Source organism: Galendromus occidentalis, unplaced genomic scaffold (genome assembly GCF_000255335.2).
Source record: "Galendromus occidentalis unplaced genomic scaffold, Mocc_1.1 scf7180000076319, whole genome shotgun sequence".
Taxonomy (NCBI): Eukaryota; Metazoa; Arthropoda; class Arachnida; order Mesostigmata; family Phytoseiidae; genus Galendromus; species Galendromus occidentalis.
The window spans coordinates 19,955-36,513 of NW_003804308.1; the positions used below are offsets into that span (position 1 = coordinate 19,955).

The 16,559-nt window shown below is 50.8% G+C and overlaps 3 protein-coding genes across 4 annotated transcripts; 2 read left to right on the top strand and 1 right to left on the bottom strand.

Moving 5' to 3' along the window:
• Positions 1 to 2,516: 2,516 nt before the first annotated feature.
• RnrS (ribonucleoside-diphosphate reductase subunit M2) lies at positions 2,517 to 4,801 on the top strand. Its single transcript, XM_003738726.2, has 3 exons — positions 2,517 to 2,701; positions 3,340 to 3,640; positions 3,739 to 4,801. Exons 1-3 carry the CDS (start codon positions 2,605 to 2,607, stop codon positions 4,463 to 4,465), a joined length of 1,125 nt encoding a protein of 374 aa, XP_003738774.1. The 5' UTR covers positions 2,517 to 2,604; the 3' UTR covers positions 4,466 to 4,801.
• Positions 4,802 to 6,795: 1,994 nt separating this feature from the next.
• On the bottom strand, positions 6,796 to 10,205 carry l(3)80Fg (dnaJ homolog subfamily C member 16 l(3)80Fg). The gene is made up of 4 exons (XM_029113103.1): positions 10,060 to 10,205; positions 9,171 to 9,338; positions 8,886 to 9,087; positions 6,796 to 8,709 (listed from the first exon to the last, which is right to left on the bottom strand). Exons 1-4 carry the CDS (start codon positions 10,203 to 10,205, stop codon positions 6,796 to 6,798), a joined length of 2,430 nt encoding a protein of 809 aa, XP_028968936.1.
• A 3,452-nt stretch (positions 10,206 to 13,657) lies between these two features.
• LOC100906774 (elongation of very long chain fatty acids protein 4) lies at positions 13,658 to 15,088 on the top strand. 2 transcript variants are annotated; one of them, XM_003738728.1, is made up of 3 exons: positions 13,658 to 13,751; positions 13,854 to 14,205; positions 14,342 to 15,088. In XM_003738728.1, exons 2-3 carry the CDS (start codon positions 13,924 to 13,926, stop codon positions 15,023 to 15,025), a joined length of 966 nt encoding a protein of 321 aa, XP_003738776.1. In that variant the 5' UTR covers positions 13,658 to 13,751; positions 13,854 to 13,923; the 3' UTR covers positions 15,026 to 15,088. The 2 variants fall into 2 exon arrangements, with proteins under 2 accessions (XP_003738776.1, XP_018497341.1); XM_018641825.1 differs by having other exon boundaries at positions 13,661 to 13,755.
• The last annotated feature ends 1,471 nt before the right edge of the window (positions 15,089 to 16,559 follow it).

Below are 16,559 nucleotides of genomic sequence, written 5' to 3' on the forward strand. Positions count from 1 at the left end.
CGGCGCTCCATACTTCATGAACACACCTCCCAAGAACGTAATCACATGTCGAGTCTCGGTTGAATTCACAGATTCAAGCATCACATACTTCGAAAAACTGTCGACAAGCACTATGATGTGTTCTTTCCCAGAAAACTTCGGCAGTGGTCCCAGATGATCTGTCATGAGCTTCTGGAAGGGTCTCTGCGCGGCTGGAACTGGATTACACATTCCTTCTTGGCGTCCTGCCTTTTCCTTCGCATACAGGCACTCCAAGCAACATCTTATATGCTGCTCCACGTATTACTTCATTCCAACAAACCAGTAACGCTCTCTGATCATGTCAAGCGTTTTCCCTGACCAGTCGCGCCACTTATTCTCAGCGCTCCAGCGATGAGCTCTGCCATCTACGTCATCATAGTCTGATCCATCGTCGATTCCGGTGTCGTCGTGCCTTCCTGAGCTTTTTCCGTGATAATCTCGGTCTCCGTTCGTAGCTGACCTGCACCTCGCGGTCCACTCTACTTCTTCGCTGAACTTCGATCGAGGTCTTCTGTCTTGCGTCTGAAGAGCGTACAGCTGGAGACCCAACTTCTGAAGTGTAAGGACTGATACTTGGGTCCAACTGAAGCTGACAAATGAAGAGATCACGTAATTTACGGTAGCTCGCGCACACTTCGATTTATTCCAAGTTACTCTGTTATGGTTTCGGAATCCCCTCGTTCTCTACGAATTCTTTCCTTTGCCGCTTTTCAGAACTTTTTCAAACATCTATTCCCTAATCATCAGTCACAGAGCTCTTCAATCCATGCTCCCCTAGACCAACTGTCCGCCGGATTTCCGCTTTGGACCTGCGCTCAAATTGGACCCATACGCAAATCGACTTGCTCAATCGATGCATGAGTTCAAGATGATGAGAAAGGTTCAACTCTTTCCACTTTGCACCGCCGGGAACACGGATGGCTAATTTTATTGAAAATGCAGCATGCAGACGTCTCAGTGCTGTTTCGGTTGCCGACCACCGACGGGTCTACCTAAAAACCAAGCGGACAACAGAGAAGAGAATCTCTAGATCAGTGGTTCCCAACCGGGGTTCCATGGAACCCTTGGGTTCCATCGACGATTCCGTGGAACCCCAAAGTCTACCCGTGGAACCCCAAAGTCTACCCGTGGAACCCCAAAGTCTACACGTGGAACCCCTATGGAACCGCTGTTGAGCCCCTAGGGGTTCCACGAGAAAAAAAGGTTGGGAACCACTGCTCTAGATCTACGATGACGAATCCTGAGATGAGCCTGCGTCGTCCGACCCCCCCCCCTCCGAGATCCCACTACCCACCTCAGCGGAAATCAAGGCCGAAGTAGCTCGCCAAAGGATCCGAGCGTCCTCGAAGAGGCTCAAGGTTTCGGCTATAATATTCCTGATCTCGATCGGTGCCAGACTCTGGTGCCAATCCCCCTGTGACGAACTACGGATGATGGTTAACGCGCTGATAGGCCTCTCTGCTCTAGATATTTTGCTCGACGGCTGCGCAGTTCACGCTGGATAGAACATTTTCGCACGTGGGCTTCCCGAGTCGAGGAGCGCTTTGATGATGTTGACGAATACTGAAATGAGACCGATCACGGAACTGCAGAATACTGTCCCGAGTTGGACGATAATAAAATCGTTAGAAGTTTTCGGAAATCCTGATTCTATTTTTGAAGCATAAAACAATCGATCAATCAATCAATTTTTTTCGATAGATTATTTGAGCGCTAGCGTCCAAGGCGTATACGAGCATGATGTATCTGATGTACACAATATGACATGAGCCCAGCCGTAGGCTCTGAAGAAAGTAAAGGTTGTCGGTTTATTCTCTTCCAAGAGCTCGATGTCCGAGCGCCTGGAGGGTATCCCGGCACTCAGGCCAATCCTGAATCAGTCATGAATGAAACCCGATATCGAGCCATCGATAGCTGGGATCGCTCGCGTTCTCTCGCCCCATTGAGAATCCGAAAGTTCATGAGCCCATTAATCGATTGATCTCCAGAAAATCAGAGATCAGAGCCCACTGTTTTCGCGATGCTCCGTCCGTTCGATCGGAGCAGATTCTATGTAGCGCGGGGTACATGTCTGAGCGTGTCCCCAGGCACAACGAGGGTAGCGCGCCGACACCGCTGTACAGGCCCGAACAAGTTCTTCGCGGGTCGCACGGTTGAAGCTTCCCTTCCGTTGCTGCTGTCTCCGTACCAACTCAAGGCGAACCTTCACCCTTTCAGAGCTCACGGAGAGAGTAACGCGTATCGGATCGTTGGATGGGCGCCAGGAGGATTGTCCCCCGCGTGAGCGCGCGGCAGTCATATGACTGAATAATCGTGTCCTCTCTTCTCGACTCCGGAGCATGATTTTGAGTTCTCTTAGAAGGCTCCCTCCTTTTGTCAAGAGCTCCCCGACCCCACTGCGACGCCGTACGCTCTACTCAACGTTCCGAAGAGCTCTCTCGCCGTGCCCTCTCTATGGCGCCAAAAGTTGGTCTGAAAAGCTCGTGTAACTTTCCGTGGGCTGACACATGTCCTCTCGCATAGGTTCGCGTGCCGCGACCAGTTGAAGTTTTTGTGAAGAGATCGAATCCAAACTGTCACAAAATGTCCATCTTGGGAGAAAAAAATCTCAACATTGTGAACAAGGAGAACAGCGTCAAAAACAACCGAATCCAGAACAGCAACATCATCGAGAAGGATGGTGAGTGTCCATCAGTCTCTAGCAAGCTCGAGCAAATATTGATCGTTCCGAGGGTGCGCAAAGCTGCGGAACTGCTCTGGAGACAGTCAATAGTTGCAAAAATGTCCGATAACAGTCGGCACTCATGGAATAGCAATCGATCACTCCGGTGACTTTGTCGCCGATGGCTCTAATTGTGTGAAACTCTGGATGTATGGACTCGATCACGAGATTGTATTCTAAGAATGGAAATGTTCCGCGCCGTGTCCCAAGTCCCAAGATGGTATCGATTATTCTCCGAGACTGGGGAGGGAGGCTGCCGCGCTTTTTTTTCGTTCGTTTCTGAGAAAATCAAGAAGGCCCCGGAATCGGGGCCTTTCGAGGGCCCTACATCCGCGATGCATGCGCGGGAAGTTTTGGCGCCAAGCATCACGCTTTCCAATGAACTCGTTGCGAGCACGTGAAGTTCACCTACCTGAAAGAAATCAGCTGATCCGTTTCAGAATCACGATTGAGTCTGCGACGTGATTAGTTCTCGATTGATTAGTGAGGTCAGAGCCGGGAACAGTTGTCTCTCCTAGGTATTCGTATTCCCTCGAGGGCTGGTCGCCGCGATGGAGCGACTGAACGCCCGGAAGATTAACCGGTACCCTTCACAGAGAACAAAGCTCACCGCAATGAGAGCAGCGAGGTCGCAATCAAGAAGAAAACCTACGTTGAGTCGGAACCTCTGCTCCGAGAGAACCCTAATCGATTCGTGCTGTTCCCGATCGAATATCCGGATATCTGGAGAATGTACAAGAAAGCTCAGGCTTCGTTCTGGACAGCCGAGGAAGTTGATCTCGGGAAGGATATGGCAGACTGGCACAAAATGAGCTCTCAGGAACAAGAGTTCATCAAGCACATCTTGGCTTTTTTCGCAGCATCGGATGGAATTGTCAATGAAAATCTCGTCGAGAGGTACGAGTTATTCGAGTCGTTTTTCGTCCGAGTCGCAATCCGAATATACGAGACTGGATACGCGACTAGCATTTGATTGCATTCTCCCCCAATTCCAGGTTTTCACAAGAGGTTCAGGTCACGGAAGCTCGCTGCTTCTACGGCTTCCAAGTCATGATGGAGAACATTCATTCGGAAATGTACTCGTTGCTGCTCAATACCTACATCACGGATCCGATGGAACGTGATCATCTATTCAGGGCCATCGAGACCATGCCATGCATCAAGAAGAAAGCTGATTGGGCCCTGAATTGGATCGGGAATCAGAATGCTACCTACGGAGAACGTGTCGTGGCGTTCGCGGCGGTCGAAGGGATTTTCTTCAGTGGAGCGTTCGCTTCGATATTCTGGCTCAAGAAACGCGGTCTGATGCCCGGATTGACTTTCAGTAACGAGCTAATTTCGAGAGACGAGGGCCTCCATACCGATTTCGCTTGCCTTATGTTCAGACACTTAGTCCAGAAACCGTCCGTAGAGCGGATCTATGAGATCATCCGCAACGCCGTTGCGATCGAGCAGGAGTTCCTCACCGAAGCTTTACCGTGCGCGATGCTCGGTATGAATTGTGATCTCATGAAACAATACATAGAATTTGTCGCCGATCGACTGTTGGTTGAGCTCGAGTGCGACAAGTTGTGGAACAGTCAGAATCCATTTGATTTCATGGAGCAAATCTCGTTGGAGGGGAAGACGAACTTCTTCGAGAAACGCGTCGGCGAGTACCAGAAAGCCGGAGTAATGGCCAACAAAGAAGATCAAATCTTCAAGACGGACTTTGATTTTTGATCTCACTCACACTAGGCAGGCCGCAGAGTTACAGAATCGACCATTCCCGGAGCTGATCCGATCCCAAATTGTTCGATTTCGCTTTTTACGTTCGTTTTTCGTGAGGTTATAAACGAAAAAGTTTGAGCCATAAGGATTGTGTTGTCTCTCTCCGCTAGTCCAATTTTCGGACCAATGCCGTGGCAACTTTTGCCATTCGCTCGGGTTATTCTTGCCGTTTCGTCCCTGAAATTCGAGGCGACTTCTCGCCCCGCATGTTCATTTTCTAGAGCGAAAAAGTCTAAACTCTGGGATTTTTGAAATGTTTTATTAAATATATCGTCATCATCAATAAATAATCAAGTCTAAATTGAGTTTTCAACTCATAGCAAACAATAGAGCCAAATGAAAGCCATATGAAAAGATAGCTCCACAATGGAAACAATGCGCTATATATGAGCAAGAAGTCCCGCAAGAAGCTGCTGTCCGGACCAGGATGCGAAAACTTCAGAGGTGGAGGGAAAATTATTATACTCGTTCCGCATTCGTTCTTTCGTTTGATCGTCCATCTTCAATCACGAATGTTTGATTCGGGGTAATTTTGAGTACGGCTCGACGCAAAGAAAATGTCGAAGTCAGATGGTGTTAGTGATGGTGATCGCATTGCGTTCTACCACAGGTGCCTGACGTTCGCGGCTTCATTTGTTGCTCTTGCTCTATCCCAACAAGTTGTTTCTAACTTCGGAGACAGCCTGGAGATGCTCACTTTTCACACTAACCACCATCTCCAGGGCTCGATGATCCGAACATGATCAGGACTAGGCTTCCTCGCTTCGATTTCAAATGATGACTAGACTCGCTGAAATACTATTAATCGAGTTTCTCTTGTAGATCAGTCAAGGCGTAAATGCTGTTTTTTCGAACTCTCCCACGACTCATTCCCTCGCCGCGTCGAGGCCCAGGTAGAGGCGTAATGTGTGGTCTTTTGCGACTCTGCGCTCGAGAGGGGCGGGCGAAAGCAGTCGATTATCTTCGTCGAGGGATACATCCCACGTCTTCCGCTCCAGGATCCGCATATTTCACCATGGTCTACTGGAGCCTCAACATTACCCTACTTGAGACACAGACTCGCTTGACGGGCCGACCAGGAGTCTGGGCTAGGGGGAACGGCGTGTTTTTCTTCTGCTGGTATTTCACTTTGAACGCGGAGAGAACGAGAAAACCGATTTCATGATCTCTTTCCTTGGCTCGCCCGTCTATGCGTGGAGCGAACAAGCTGCTCGCTAATGATACGTGTCGCATAGGCAGAATCTAGTCCGATCTGGAAATTTTCCTATCGGACTAAATGTGCCAAAGGTCTGAGCGATTGCGAGAGCGAGGCTGAACGGTATGCCCGATCATCAGTTCCGAATGGATACTTCTCACTCAGTCAGTCGATAGCGACGATCAACGAGACAACCTCGTCCCGCAGCCGCATCGAGATCTGCCGTCGACGGAAGTACTCGACTCCATTCCAAGCCGACTGACAACACATCGATGCTGCATCGAGGTCGAAGCAACTCTGATCCGCTCCGAGTGGAAGCAACGGCAGAATCGACGAGGAGGGGATGCATCATCCGTTTTTGGAGCTCTCGCAGAAGCTTTCGCAGTCCCGATGGGACTTTTTATTAATCTGCGAACAACGTCCGATGCATGGATTTTCAGAACACGCCAATAAGCCTCGCAAAGACTCCAGATGATGGGATGATGTCATGGAGATGATCACAATTCAAGTGAGGGGGTCATGACAGCGACGATATTCGGAGACGAATGACCGGTGACGAGAGATGCTTTCATAATCGAAACTTCAGGAGAAATGTGCCTGCTCGCTTGTTGCTCTGGATACAAATTGTAGAAAAAGGTGAACAGGAAACGGGGCGACCATCGAAGCATAAGAGGGAGAGATTATATACAGAGAGGTTTGGTTCATTCCATGGCGTGAGAATGCTAGCTCGAAGAGAATGCTCCACCTGTTCCGGCTACCGATTCGACATTGAACTCCTCCTCTATCTCGGAGATTTTCGGGCTCATTTTTTCACAAAGACAAACGTTTCACAAAATGTGATTGAATAAACTAAGCGTGATCGATACACAATCAGGCGAGCCTTCCACTCGTGGTGTGCAGGCTTCCGCATTTGAAAAACGTTCCACACAAGCCATTCGCACTATGAATTCAGAAGCATCTCCATCGAGCGTTTTTACCTAGAACTTCCCGTGATCGCAGTTGGAAAAAAGAACATTCTGCATCGCTTTCTCCCCGAGCAACGAATTCGGACAGCGTCTCCTAACCGCCGACCGAGTCGGTCACTCACTCATTTCATGCATTCCGGCCAGTACTGAATGTAGTACCGACGGGTGGTGCCATCAAACAACTTGTCCAGCCACGAGGAGAGCCCGTCCAGCAGATGCTCTTCGAATAAAATCGAGCCGTATAGGTCTGTACTACTGGAAGTCGCACCTCCGACACTGCTGCTGCCTCCTCGCGATCTGCCGGCTCCGGCTTTTATCAATCGGCCACTTTCCACGTCTGATTCGACCTCCGAGTCAGAGGATTCAAACCCAAGGAAAGACCCTGGCGGATGATGGAGGTGCTGAGGCAACGCCGAAGCGCCTCGACGCTCTCGATCCCGCTCACGATCCCTCCGGGGTTCTTCCTCGCGGTGCTTGGCGTGATATACACAAAAGTACTTTCGGTGGCCGTTCAGAGATAGTACGGTCCCGATACAGTTTTTAGGATTGATGTTCAGTGGTCGGTGGGAAGACTCCCCAAGCGTCTGGAGCAGCAGTCTACGATACCATTCCAGATTTTTCTCGAGCATCATGAAAGCGAACATGAGGGTTTTGTTTTTCCGGTAGGGAAAGACGGCTTTGAAGAACTGCGGGAGCAGTTTCGGTTTCGATTCTGTGTCGACGAGCAGGACAATCGTCCGGCAGCCCGGTTTCAGCAGTCGGACCAAACCGTTGTAGGTTTCTCCTCGCAGCTCGTGGATGCTCAGCTTGCATTCGGTCCGAGGTTTGTTCGCGCCGGGCACTCCTTTGCCCTGCCTTCGTATTTTCATCTCTTCCAGCTGAACTAGGTACGACATGCAGTAGCCGATGAACACGATGATAACGAATGAAGCGACAACCGATATTACCGGCAACACCTGATACTTAGTTACATTGTCTTTGAGCGCATCTGCCATGAGGGCGAGCCGTTTCAGGATGCGGGTCACCAATGACTGGGCGTTCTCGTCGGTAACCGTCCGCAGGCGTGCTTTACCGCAAGCCAAGCCCTCCGTCGTGTGGAGCAGTCGAGCGAGGACGTTGCTGAGCTCCTCTTTGCTGGCGTTCATCTGAGTCGCGTCGCCGGTCCAAGGCTTCGAAATCCACTGATATTCGACCAGCTGATCGTTACGTCGCCAGATAATGACGAAGTGCTCCGACGGCTCGGTCGGGACGCCGTTCCCGCCTCGCAAACCCTCGATAAATTCGTTCTGTTTGTCTTTCTGCATGTACATGAAAGACACACGCTCCTTCCACTGTGGACTGAGACCTTTGATGTAGAGACGGAGCTGCGTCCGGCGTTCCTCGCTCAAACTGTTCGTGTGAGGAACCGTCACCCAGATGACGCAGAGTCGTCGACGATTGATCTTCTGCGAGGCTTCGTTGGGACAGAGTTGATTGAAGACGGGCTGCGAGCTGACGCGAGGCAGGATGAGGAACTTGTTGGCGTTGATGGCGTCGTGTAACGTTTGAGTAGACAGTTCCGGCATGGAGACCGTTGCGAAAGGAGAGCTCGAGTATTCATTGAAGAGCAACAGCGTCTCTTTCTTCGGCAGCACGTTATACTTGCGACGGATACTCTCGGCTTGCTTGTTCTCGATGCACACGAAGCCGAAGTGAACGTAGTCGCGGAACTTGAACGCGGCCAGCATGTAACGCAGCTTGATCTGCTTCGTCTGAGAGAAAAATATCGCTCGCACCTTGTCGTCGGTTCTCCAAGCAGACAGAAATGTGGGCACCTGGTTCTTCTCTTCCAAGCGCTCGATGATTTTCAACTCGAATGTCTTCCTCACAAAATTGATAACATTGGTCAGGGAGAGGTGCTCTTCACCGAACGGCACCGCGCGTCCCGCAATCACTGCGACGATATATGGCAGAGCGGTGATGCTGAGTTTGCGGCGAATTTCCTCTTCGTGCTCCGCGTGGACCGCTCCGAACTCGATACCTATTGGTTCCAGTTCCTGTAAGATTGAATTCCTCAATTTATTCACCATCTTCCCGAATAGCTCTGGAGAGCTGGTCTCATGACTGGAATCATCATGTTTCACAGAGTCATGGGTGCGAAGAAAACACGGAGCGGTGACGGCTGCCTCAATCAGGAGCGAAGTCACTTCCGCAGAAGAAACGAAGTAGGTACCTGTTGTATTCGATGCCAGAGCGGTGCGGCTTGCAGACATGGTGAACAGTGGTCACTGTAGAACATCAGCAACCAAAGTCGACTGTGCGAGTCTGGGAGAACGCGATTCTCGTAGGACTTTGTGGTGACCGTCATGTTATGATAGATGGCCAGAAGAGGTCTCTCGGCCCCGAACATTGGTTCGAAAGAATCGAAATCGTAGCTGAAAGCGCAACGGAGCCGTCAAATAACATTTCAGACGAAGCGGTCATCCTTCCGAAGCCGCTGTGACTGTTCGCTACTCACCGATGCAGGTATTCCGCCCGCCTCCGGCGGAAATTCGGCGTGTCCTCTGTCCATCCGTGTCTATCGAATTCTCTCCTTCTCTGGGGGTCCATCAACAACTCGTAAGCCTGTTTGATTTCTATGAAACGTCCTTGGGCGGAACTGTCATCCTTCTTCTTATCGGGATGCCTGAAGAAAAATCGACGTACGAAACTTAGCTTCTCCTCGAAGAGGGAGCGCGAGTTCCGAAAATTCCATGATATCGACCCCCTCTGTCGCTCTGAACACAGCAACCTGCGCGGGAATTCATCCCCCGCCCCTGATCGAACAGAGGAAATTATTCCTTGCTCAAAAGAAATCAGGGTTTTTGAGACACCGCTCGGAGGGTCTGCCCCGTGGTGAAGTGCATTAATCGACAGCACTTCGAGGGATTCGACGCATTCTAAATATAAGTTCACGCCAGTGCGAATTCGCTAAATTTAGAGCGGAGCGTTTGTTCTGCTGCGTGCTCCGGCCCTGATATTTCTGTTCGCATCGACTCGAAAACTATCACGAAGTAAGCTCGACACATCGAAAGTGACGCTCCGGAGAGACACCTTATTAAATTGATACTGGAGATTGGAATTCTCCGAAAGAGGAAAATGGGCCATTCGGTTCGAATTCGCTCTCGTGCTCTGTTTGTTGAGCGGCTCTGGTCGCGAGCGCAGATTCTCCCTCGAGGACTGGGCGGTGGAACTACTCTCGAGTCGGAGACCTTAGGGTGCGCGGTATATATTCGCAAGGGAGCCTCCGACAGAGCAGAAGAACCTTATCGGCTAAATCGGGGACCCTATTCCTAGAGCTAGCCGAAAATTCATGAAAGGCACATCTCGGAGGGGAGAATTCACAAAAATCAGGATGCTCCACTCACCATTCTTTCACCAATTCTTTGTATGCCTGCCGAATTTCGTTCGGAGACGCGCTCCGAGCGACATTCAATATCCTGTAGGGGTCTCCCAATAGGCCCGTGGCCCACTGGAAGCATGCAACGATCACGAACAAGCCGGTCACCCTCATATTCCTCCCTCGTTCCAGGAGGAATACTTTGGTTTTGTTCTAGATCTAGTGGTTGGGCGAGAGGCAGTGAATCTGTTAGCTCAGTTCATGTCTTCGCGTTCGCAGCTCACTTCATCACATCACGCAGTCTGACGAAAAACTTGAGACCTGCCACAGTGGAGGACCACCTCGCTGGGGGCGCTGGTCACTCCTGTGGATGAAAATTCCGTAAGAATTCTACGAGTCCATTTTGGCGAGCACGAAGATCGAATATAGAGAAATCTACCAGTGTGCGCACACCGGAGATTCGAAGACCCGGAAACAGAGCTCTCGTGAAGCGCAGAATGTCGATGATACCGATTTACCGCGACCGCGGGTTGACGGAAATCCTCCGTGATACGATCGTGGGCAGCTCGTGAGGAGCGAAACTATTTAGGAATCCAGAAACGACGAAGCTGCGGGGAACTTACGATTTCGGAGAAGCGTCATTTCCGGGTGCAGCTATAGTGTACGAGACGTCTCACGGATGAGTTAGCGTTGGGGGTTCCACCTTCGCGCAGAGAAAACCCGAAACGAAGTCGCTCTTCGAATTAAGAGCGTTCCCGCCATGTGCATGATCGAGGAGGCACTAGGGAGCGATTCCTCTGCCCCAAGCATTTTTCTGCGGTAGCCTTCGCCATCGCAAAGCACATTCCGCTCCCGCAGACGACGCCTAGAGGCGCGAAGTCAAGATACGGCCCCTCGAATGAACGCATTCGCCTGCGTCTCCGGATGGGCGATCACTGTCGCCTTCCGCGATAGGCTTTCGGCTTTCTCTGACGCCGTATGTATATTGTGTAGAGATTCAGGAAATATAAATATATATCTATATGTACATATATAGTCTCTCCAGTTCCCGCGGATGATCCTGATTTTTCGCGGGATTGCTCTGGCCCCTTGGAGGAACTGATGATAGTCCGGAAAACGACCTTTTTCTTCCGAGAACTTCAGCACGGAGCGGAGTTCTCAAAGCTGCGCGGGAACGATCTTTGGGAGTGGAAATCACGCATGGCGAGTATCCGCTCCGCCAGCGTTGAGTCGCCCGCAGCCAGAAGAAAGAGATAGAATGGGTATACTTGTCGGCGAAGTTCCCCCGGCAAATCCGGTGTGCGGGCATTCATCAATTATCCATTAGAGTTAGACATTACGTGAGTCGAGCCGTAGGGATATTCACAGCAGACATTGTTGCTTATTCCGGGAGTCTCAATGAGTGATAATGTCCGAAGAAGGCTCCCAGATCCGAGGACGGTTATGATGAAGTTTTCTTCTTCCCTCCATAGCCGCTCCCGTCGATGCCTCCCCGGGATCTCCAAGGAAATCAGAAACGACTTCGTCGAGTTTCGGAGCGTCGATCAGTCATGACTCATGAGTCATGCCACGACAATCGAGTTTCCCCTGGGCTAGCCAGAAACAGAAAAGTCTCGATTGGGATGGATACGCTAGTCTGAGCGGTACGATACGGATTTCGGAGAAGATACAGTTCCGGGGAGCACTTTCGGAGTCCGTCATGGGACTGCCACAGGCCGTATTCGAATAATATCGGGGGATATCGAGAGCCGCAACGACATTGCCCCCATCAAGGAAGTTGACAGAAGTATTCGAGATTACGATTTTCATGCCGATTGCCGAGTAGCGCAACGTATAGCTGGTGCATGAATGTCTCTCAAATTCGGTCCGGATGGAGAACTGACAAAGCGTGTTTCCGGCAGTATAAGAGTTCCGATACATCGGTGTCAAGGAAGAGGTGGAGATAAGAGCCTCCCGATAGAGGAACGAGTGACCTCAGATCATTGATTTGAGATGAACCCGAAGAATACGGGGCCTGATCTCCGGCATCTCAATCCATTGAGCCCCCCAGCAGCTTCAGCGAGGCTCGGGAGGCGGCATCCTCATCCTAATCCGACCGGCGATGATGCAATGCTGTTGTGAAGATGCAGTGCTGTTCATGTCAATGAAATTGCATGCCTCCACCCTACTCGAATTTGAGCATTGGAGTCTCATCATCATACGAGTATTTATTAACTATAACATGGTGTTTTTAGTCATTGTGCATCGGAGTCTGGTCCTCCGCGTATCGAATTCCATGTGGGAACGCGCTGTTTATCCGGTCGAGCTCGAGCTGATATCCGTCGAGCCGCGTTGGAGTAATCCGGCTCATGATGCCACTGATCGGAGTACTCATGCGATTGCGCGGCTCGTCGAGTGTTTGTTTCGATGAATACTGTGCAGGCCAGACCCGGATACTCTCGAGCCCAGCAATCACTGATGAGTTCCGCGATCCCAACAACCACGCAGCTAGTATGACTTGGACAGCGAAATATTAGACCTCATTCATCACTCTCTTCAGCGGTTCCGGGGAACTTCCGGAGACACCCCGCCAATGATTACTTATTTCAGGCGTCGGGGAGCTTCGGCATTTTTTTTCAGAGGCTCTCTGTATTGTACACGAGGAGAACGTGACGGCCGGCCCTGAGTCGGTCAGGAGCTCGCACGCCCCCTTATAACATGCCTTCCCGATACCGGGAGAATAGATTCAATGAGCCCGATCGGATAATTTGAATCGGTCTGACGGGAATACGCTTCTCCATTGAAAAGCGAATGGAGCTCTCTTCCTCATTGACATAAATTGGTCCTTAGAACGGACCAGTTTTCTTCAAATGAGCTGATTCAGATTCTCTTCTGTGCAGCAATATTTTTTATCGGAGTCCTTGTTCCACTGGTCAGGCATGACCCTCGAATCTATTGTACGAAAAGCTACGGAAGTCCCCTGCAGAATCGGCGTGAGCGGTGGGGCACTCGCCCGCTCTTGGGAAACACTGATTCTAGAGAAGGAACCACATATACATATATCAGTGACGCTTCTCCGCTCGAGCAGCGGCTTGCCACGAAGTTGAGTTACGGAGACATCGGGTGCTTGCAAGAGGAGGCAACGGATTCGGGCCCGGAGAACAGATAGAGAATCTCCGGAAGTCCGTTTCTGAGGGCAAGCAAGTACTGGAGGAGGAAGAAACGGTCAAAGGAAGAAACGGTCGAAGGAACCGCAGGAATAGGGAGGTGACTCCCGCCCGGAGAAAGCCTCGCTGGTCGTGATTCGTGACACTCGTGATCATCCTCCAATAATCTTTCGGTGAGGCCTCGGAATAAGCTTCAGGATTAAGTCGAATTCGAAATCGAAATCAGAGGAAAATGGTGATCGATGTGCACGTGGGGTCCTCGGCAACGGGGCTGCCTTGATCCCTGGCGGCGGATCATCCACCCCTCCTAAGTGATGCCGCTTCCTTGTATTTACTATGAGGGTTCGACCCATGAGTCTCGACTCCAATCTTGGACGCCGTTCTAGGACTCCTGTTCTGATGGGATGCCCCGAGAGGGTAAGAGTGGGAACGCCCTCCTCTGGCTAGAGCTTTTAAGAACGTTCGTTCGGACACCATATCTCCACGGCGGGCTTTAGACATGCTCTCCGCAGCTTCGTCTACCCCGCTTCTTCGGTCTCTGGCAGACGCTCTGTCTTCGAAGTCGGTCTCACAGGCAAGTAGGATTCTTTTCGTGTTCGGGAACAAGACATGTTATCGCGTCTACCTCTTGGCTTTGCGCGTGAGCTCGGAATGACATCGAACTCTTTGGTTCCAGGAATTGTAGAGACTTTCCAGACTGTGATCATCACCGTGTGCGTTGTGCCTCCTATTAGTCCGCCTCCAATATGAGTCTGACAGAATACTTCAATTATGTTTGGTCCCTCCGCGACCCAAGAACTGAGGGATGGGGCTGGTCCGCGAACTATAAGTTCATATTCCCGCTTATCGGCCTCTACCTGTACGTGGTGAAGATCCAGGGACCGAAATTCATGAAGAGTCGCCCGGCTTATCAATTGAAGCCATACATTCTTACGTACAATGCTTTCATGGTCATAACCAACGCGTACTTCTTCTGGAACTACTGGAAGAGATCCTATGGAGGAGGATATTACAGTTGGTTCTGTCAGGTGAGCGACCTTCCCTCGCAATTCCTAATCCTCTCATAGTTGTCCGGCGGTAGCTGATTGTCAGAGAGTGGGAATCTGAACGATGCATGCTTACAAGGTAGATGCGATGAGTTAAACAAGTTATTGGAACTTTCAGGGGGTGTCCTACTCGAGAGACAAGAATTCGATGGAGATCTTGGAGCTGACATGGTGGTACGTCTTGGTTCGGATAGCTGACTTCATCGACACGATCTTCTTCCTCCTACGAAAGAAGTACGAACACATCTCCATGCTCCATGTGGTTCATCACACGCTCGTCGTGTTGTCGGGCTGGCTTTGGCTGAACTTCGGCACTGACGGCCAAATTCTGCTGGGAATCTGCATAAACGCGTTCATCCACATCATCATGTATACATACTATGGGCTCGCAGCCCTCGGACCGTGGACACAGAAGTACCTGTGGTGGAAGAGGTATCTCACGAAACTACAGATAATCCAATTCTTGATTTTGAACACTCATATTTCGATCCCACTGTTTTACAACTGCGGATATCCGCGCGCACTCACTCTCCTGGCCGCCGGTCAGGGTGTCGTGGGCCTGATTCTATTCGTGAACTTTTACATAAAGAGATATTGTGTGTTACGGAGCCCCGCGGGTGCCGGCCAAACGGTAAAACCTTCCGATACATGTCGAAAGCCAGCGGGCGGAATCCAGAAAGAGACTGAGCCATCGCCGCTTCGGATGCTAGAGAAGGCTCGAAAAGAATGCTGTCGGCAGAGGTCCGTCCGCGTACCACCCTTCATCTGTTCTCAAATAGAACGAGGAAGCCGGACCGAATGAGAGATGACGGGTCTATGCGCGACCGGCGAGAAGTATCTTGAATAAAGTATCGTTGGCGGACAAACTCGAGTTCTTCGAATATGAACAAAATATAACTACGGCCAGACCCAGGCGAGTGCTACTCCGGTGGTGTTATGCGTAATGTTTTTCGAACAATCACTAACTTGAGCGAAATTCAATATGCGGTGGAAAATTATAGAAGACAATCCGCCTGTTTCGACCAGGCTCTCTTCTACTCAGTGAATCGTCAACGGCTGCCTCTCTGACCCTCAATGCTTTCGAACCTCATTGAGGATCTCCGTAGCGGGGACTCTCTCGCTCGTCTATTTAGAGAGTCCGCTCTCCCCGAACCCGGAGGGAGCCTTCCGTCAAAGACCGAAGAACACAGGGATCTTAATGAGCGCCAAACATGAAGCACCTTTCCTCTCCCGCCGGGCCTGAGATATAGAACAGAAGTTAAGGAAAAGACAGCTGAAGATTTGAAGGCGAGGGAATATTTCCCCCAATGTATCGGGGATGTTCATGGGGCAGTGTAGCCGGTGGAGACGCTGAGTTAGTTTAGAAGACGGATTTCAAGGGACCGGCGACATTGTACATACGTTGTTATTACTATGCCTGGCAGAGAAAATACGCCTGGCGAATATCCGTGTCTGCGGCATTGACTCGCTCGCGGTCAGCGGAAGGAGATAGCCTCGTCCGATCGGGACAATTAGCTGGGACAATGGATTGGATTATTATTTATGGGCTCCTGCCCGGGAATGCAACGAATTTCCCACCAGAATGCGGGAATTCGTCATCCATTGGACACAGCTGGAGTCACGCCGCGCCGGAGGAAAATTCGAAGGCTCGAATCGGAGGGAATTCCATCAAGTGTCAATAACCGAGAAACGTCTCCCGATCCAGAAACGGCTATGATGGAGTATTCTCGAGTCGCAGAGTTCCGTCCCGAATATTCTCCTCAGAGCCGCTCTCGACAATATCCGCGTGGTATTTCTAGGTCTGTTCAGTCAGAACCGGCTTCGTCGAGTTCCGAGACGTCGATCCGTCATGAGCCATGACATGGGGATCGAGAACAGATTCCGAACAAGACACAGCCTCGGGAAGCACGTTTCGAGTCGGGAATACAACTGGGATAATCTCTGTCATAGGTCATCCTCGAATACCGGGAGATACCATAAGGGGCCTCGACGGAGACCCGATGCTCTAATCGGGGAACTCGATAGACGGAACTCGAGAGAGGGATTTGCATGCCGGTTTAAAATGAAATGGAAAAAAAAGAAAGCGGAATTTACACGATGACTGTTGTTGGAGTGCTTCGCGGAATAGTTTCTGTGGAGGGACTAAGAGAGCGTCCCTCCAGAATTCGAGATGAATCGCAATCAAGGGAGGGGTAGACGTCAGAACACCCCGATAGAGCTATCTGAGGTGGACCCGGAGGGATACAGGGCCCGGTATGCGGCGTCCTGATCCATGGTGCTTCCCACTGGCTGGGCTCGGGCGATAGCACGTTCCCTCTCAATTGATCGGCAATGAG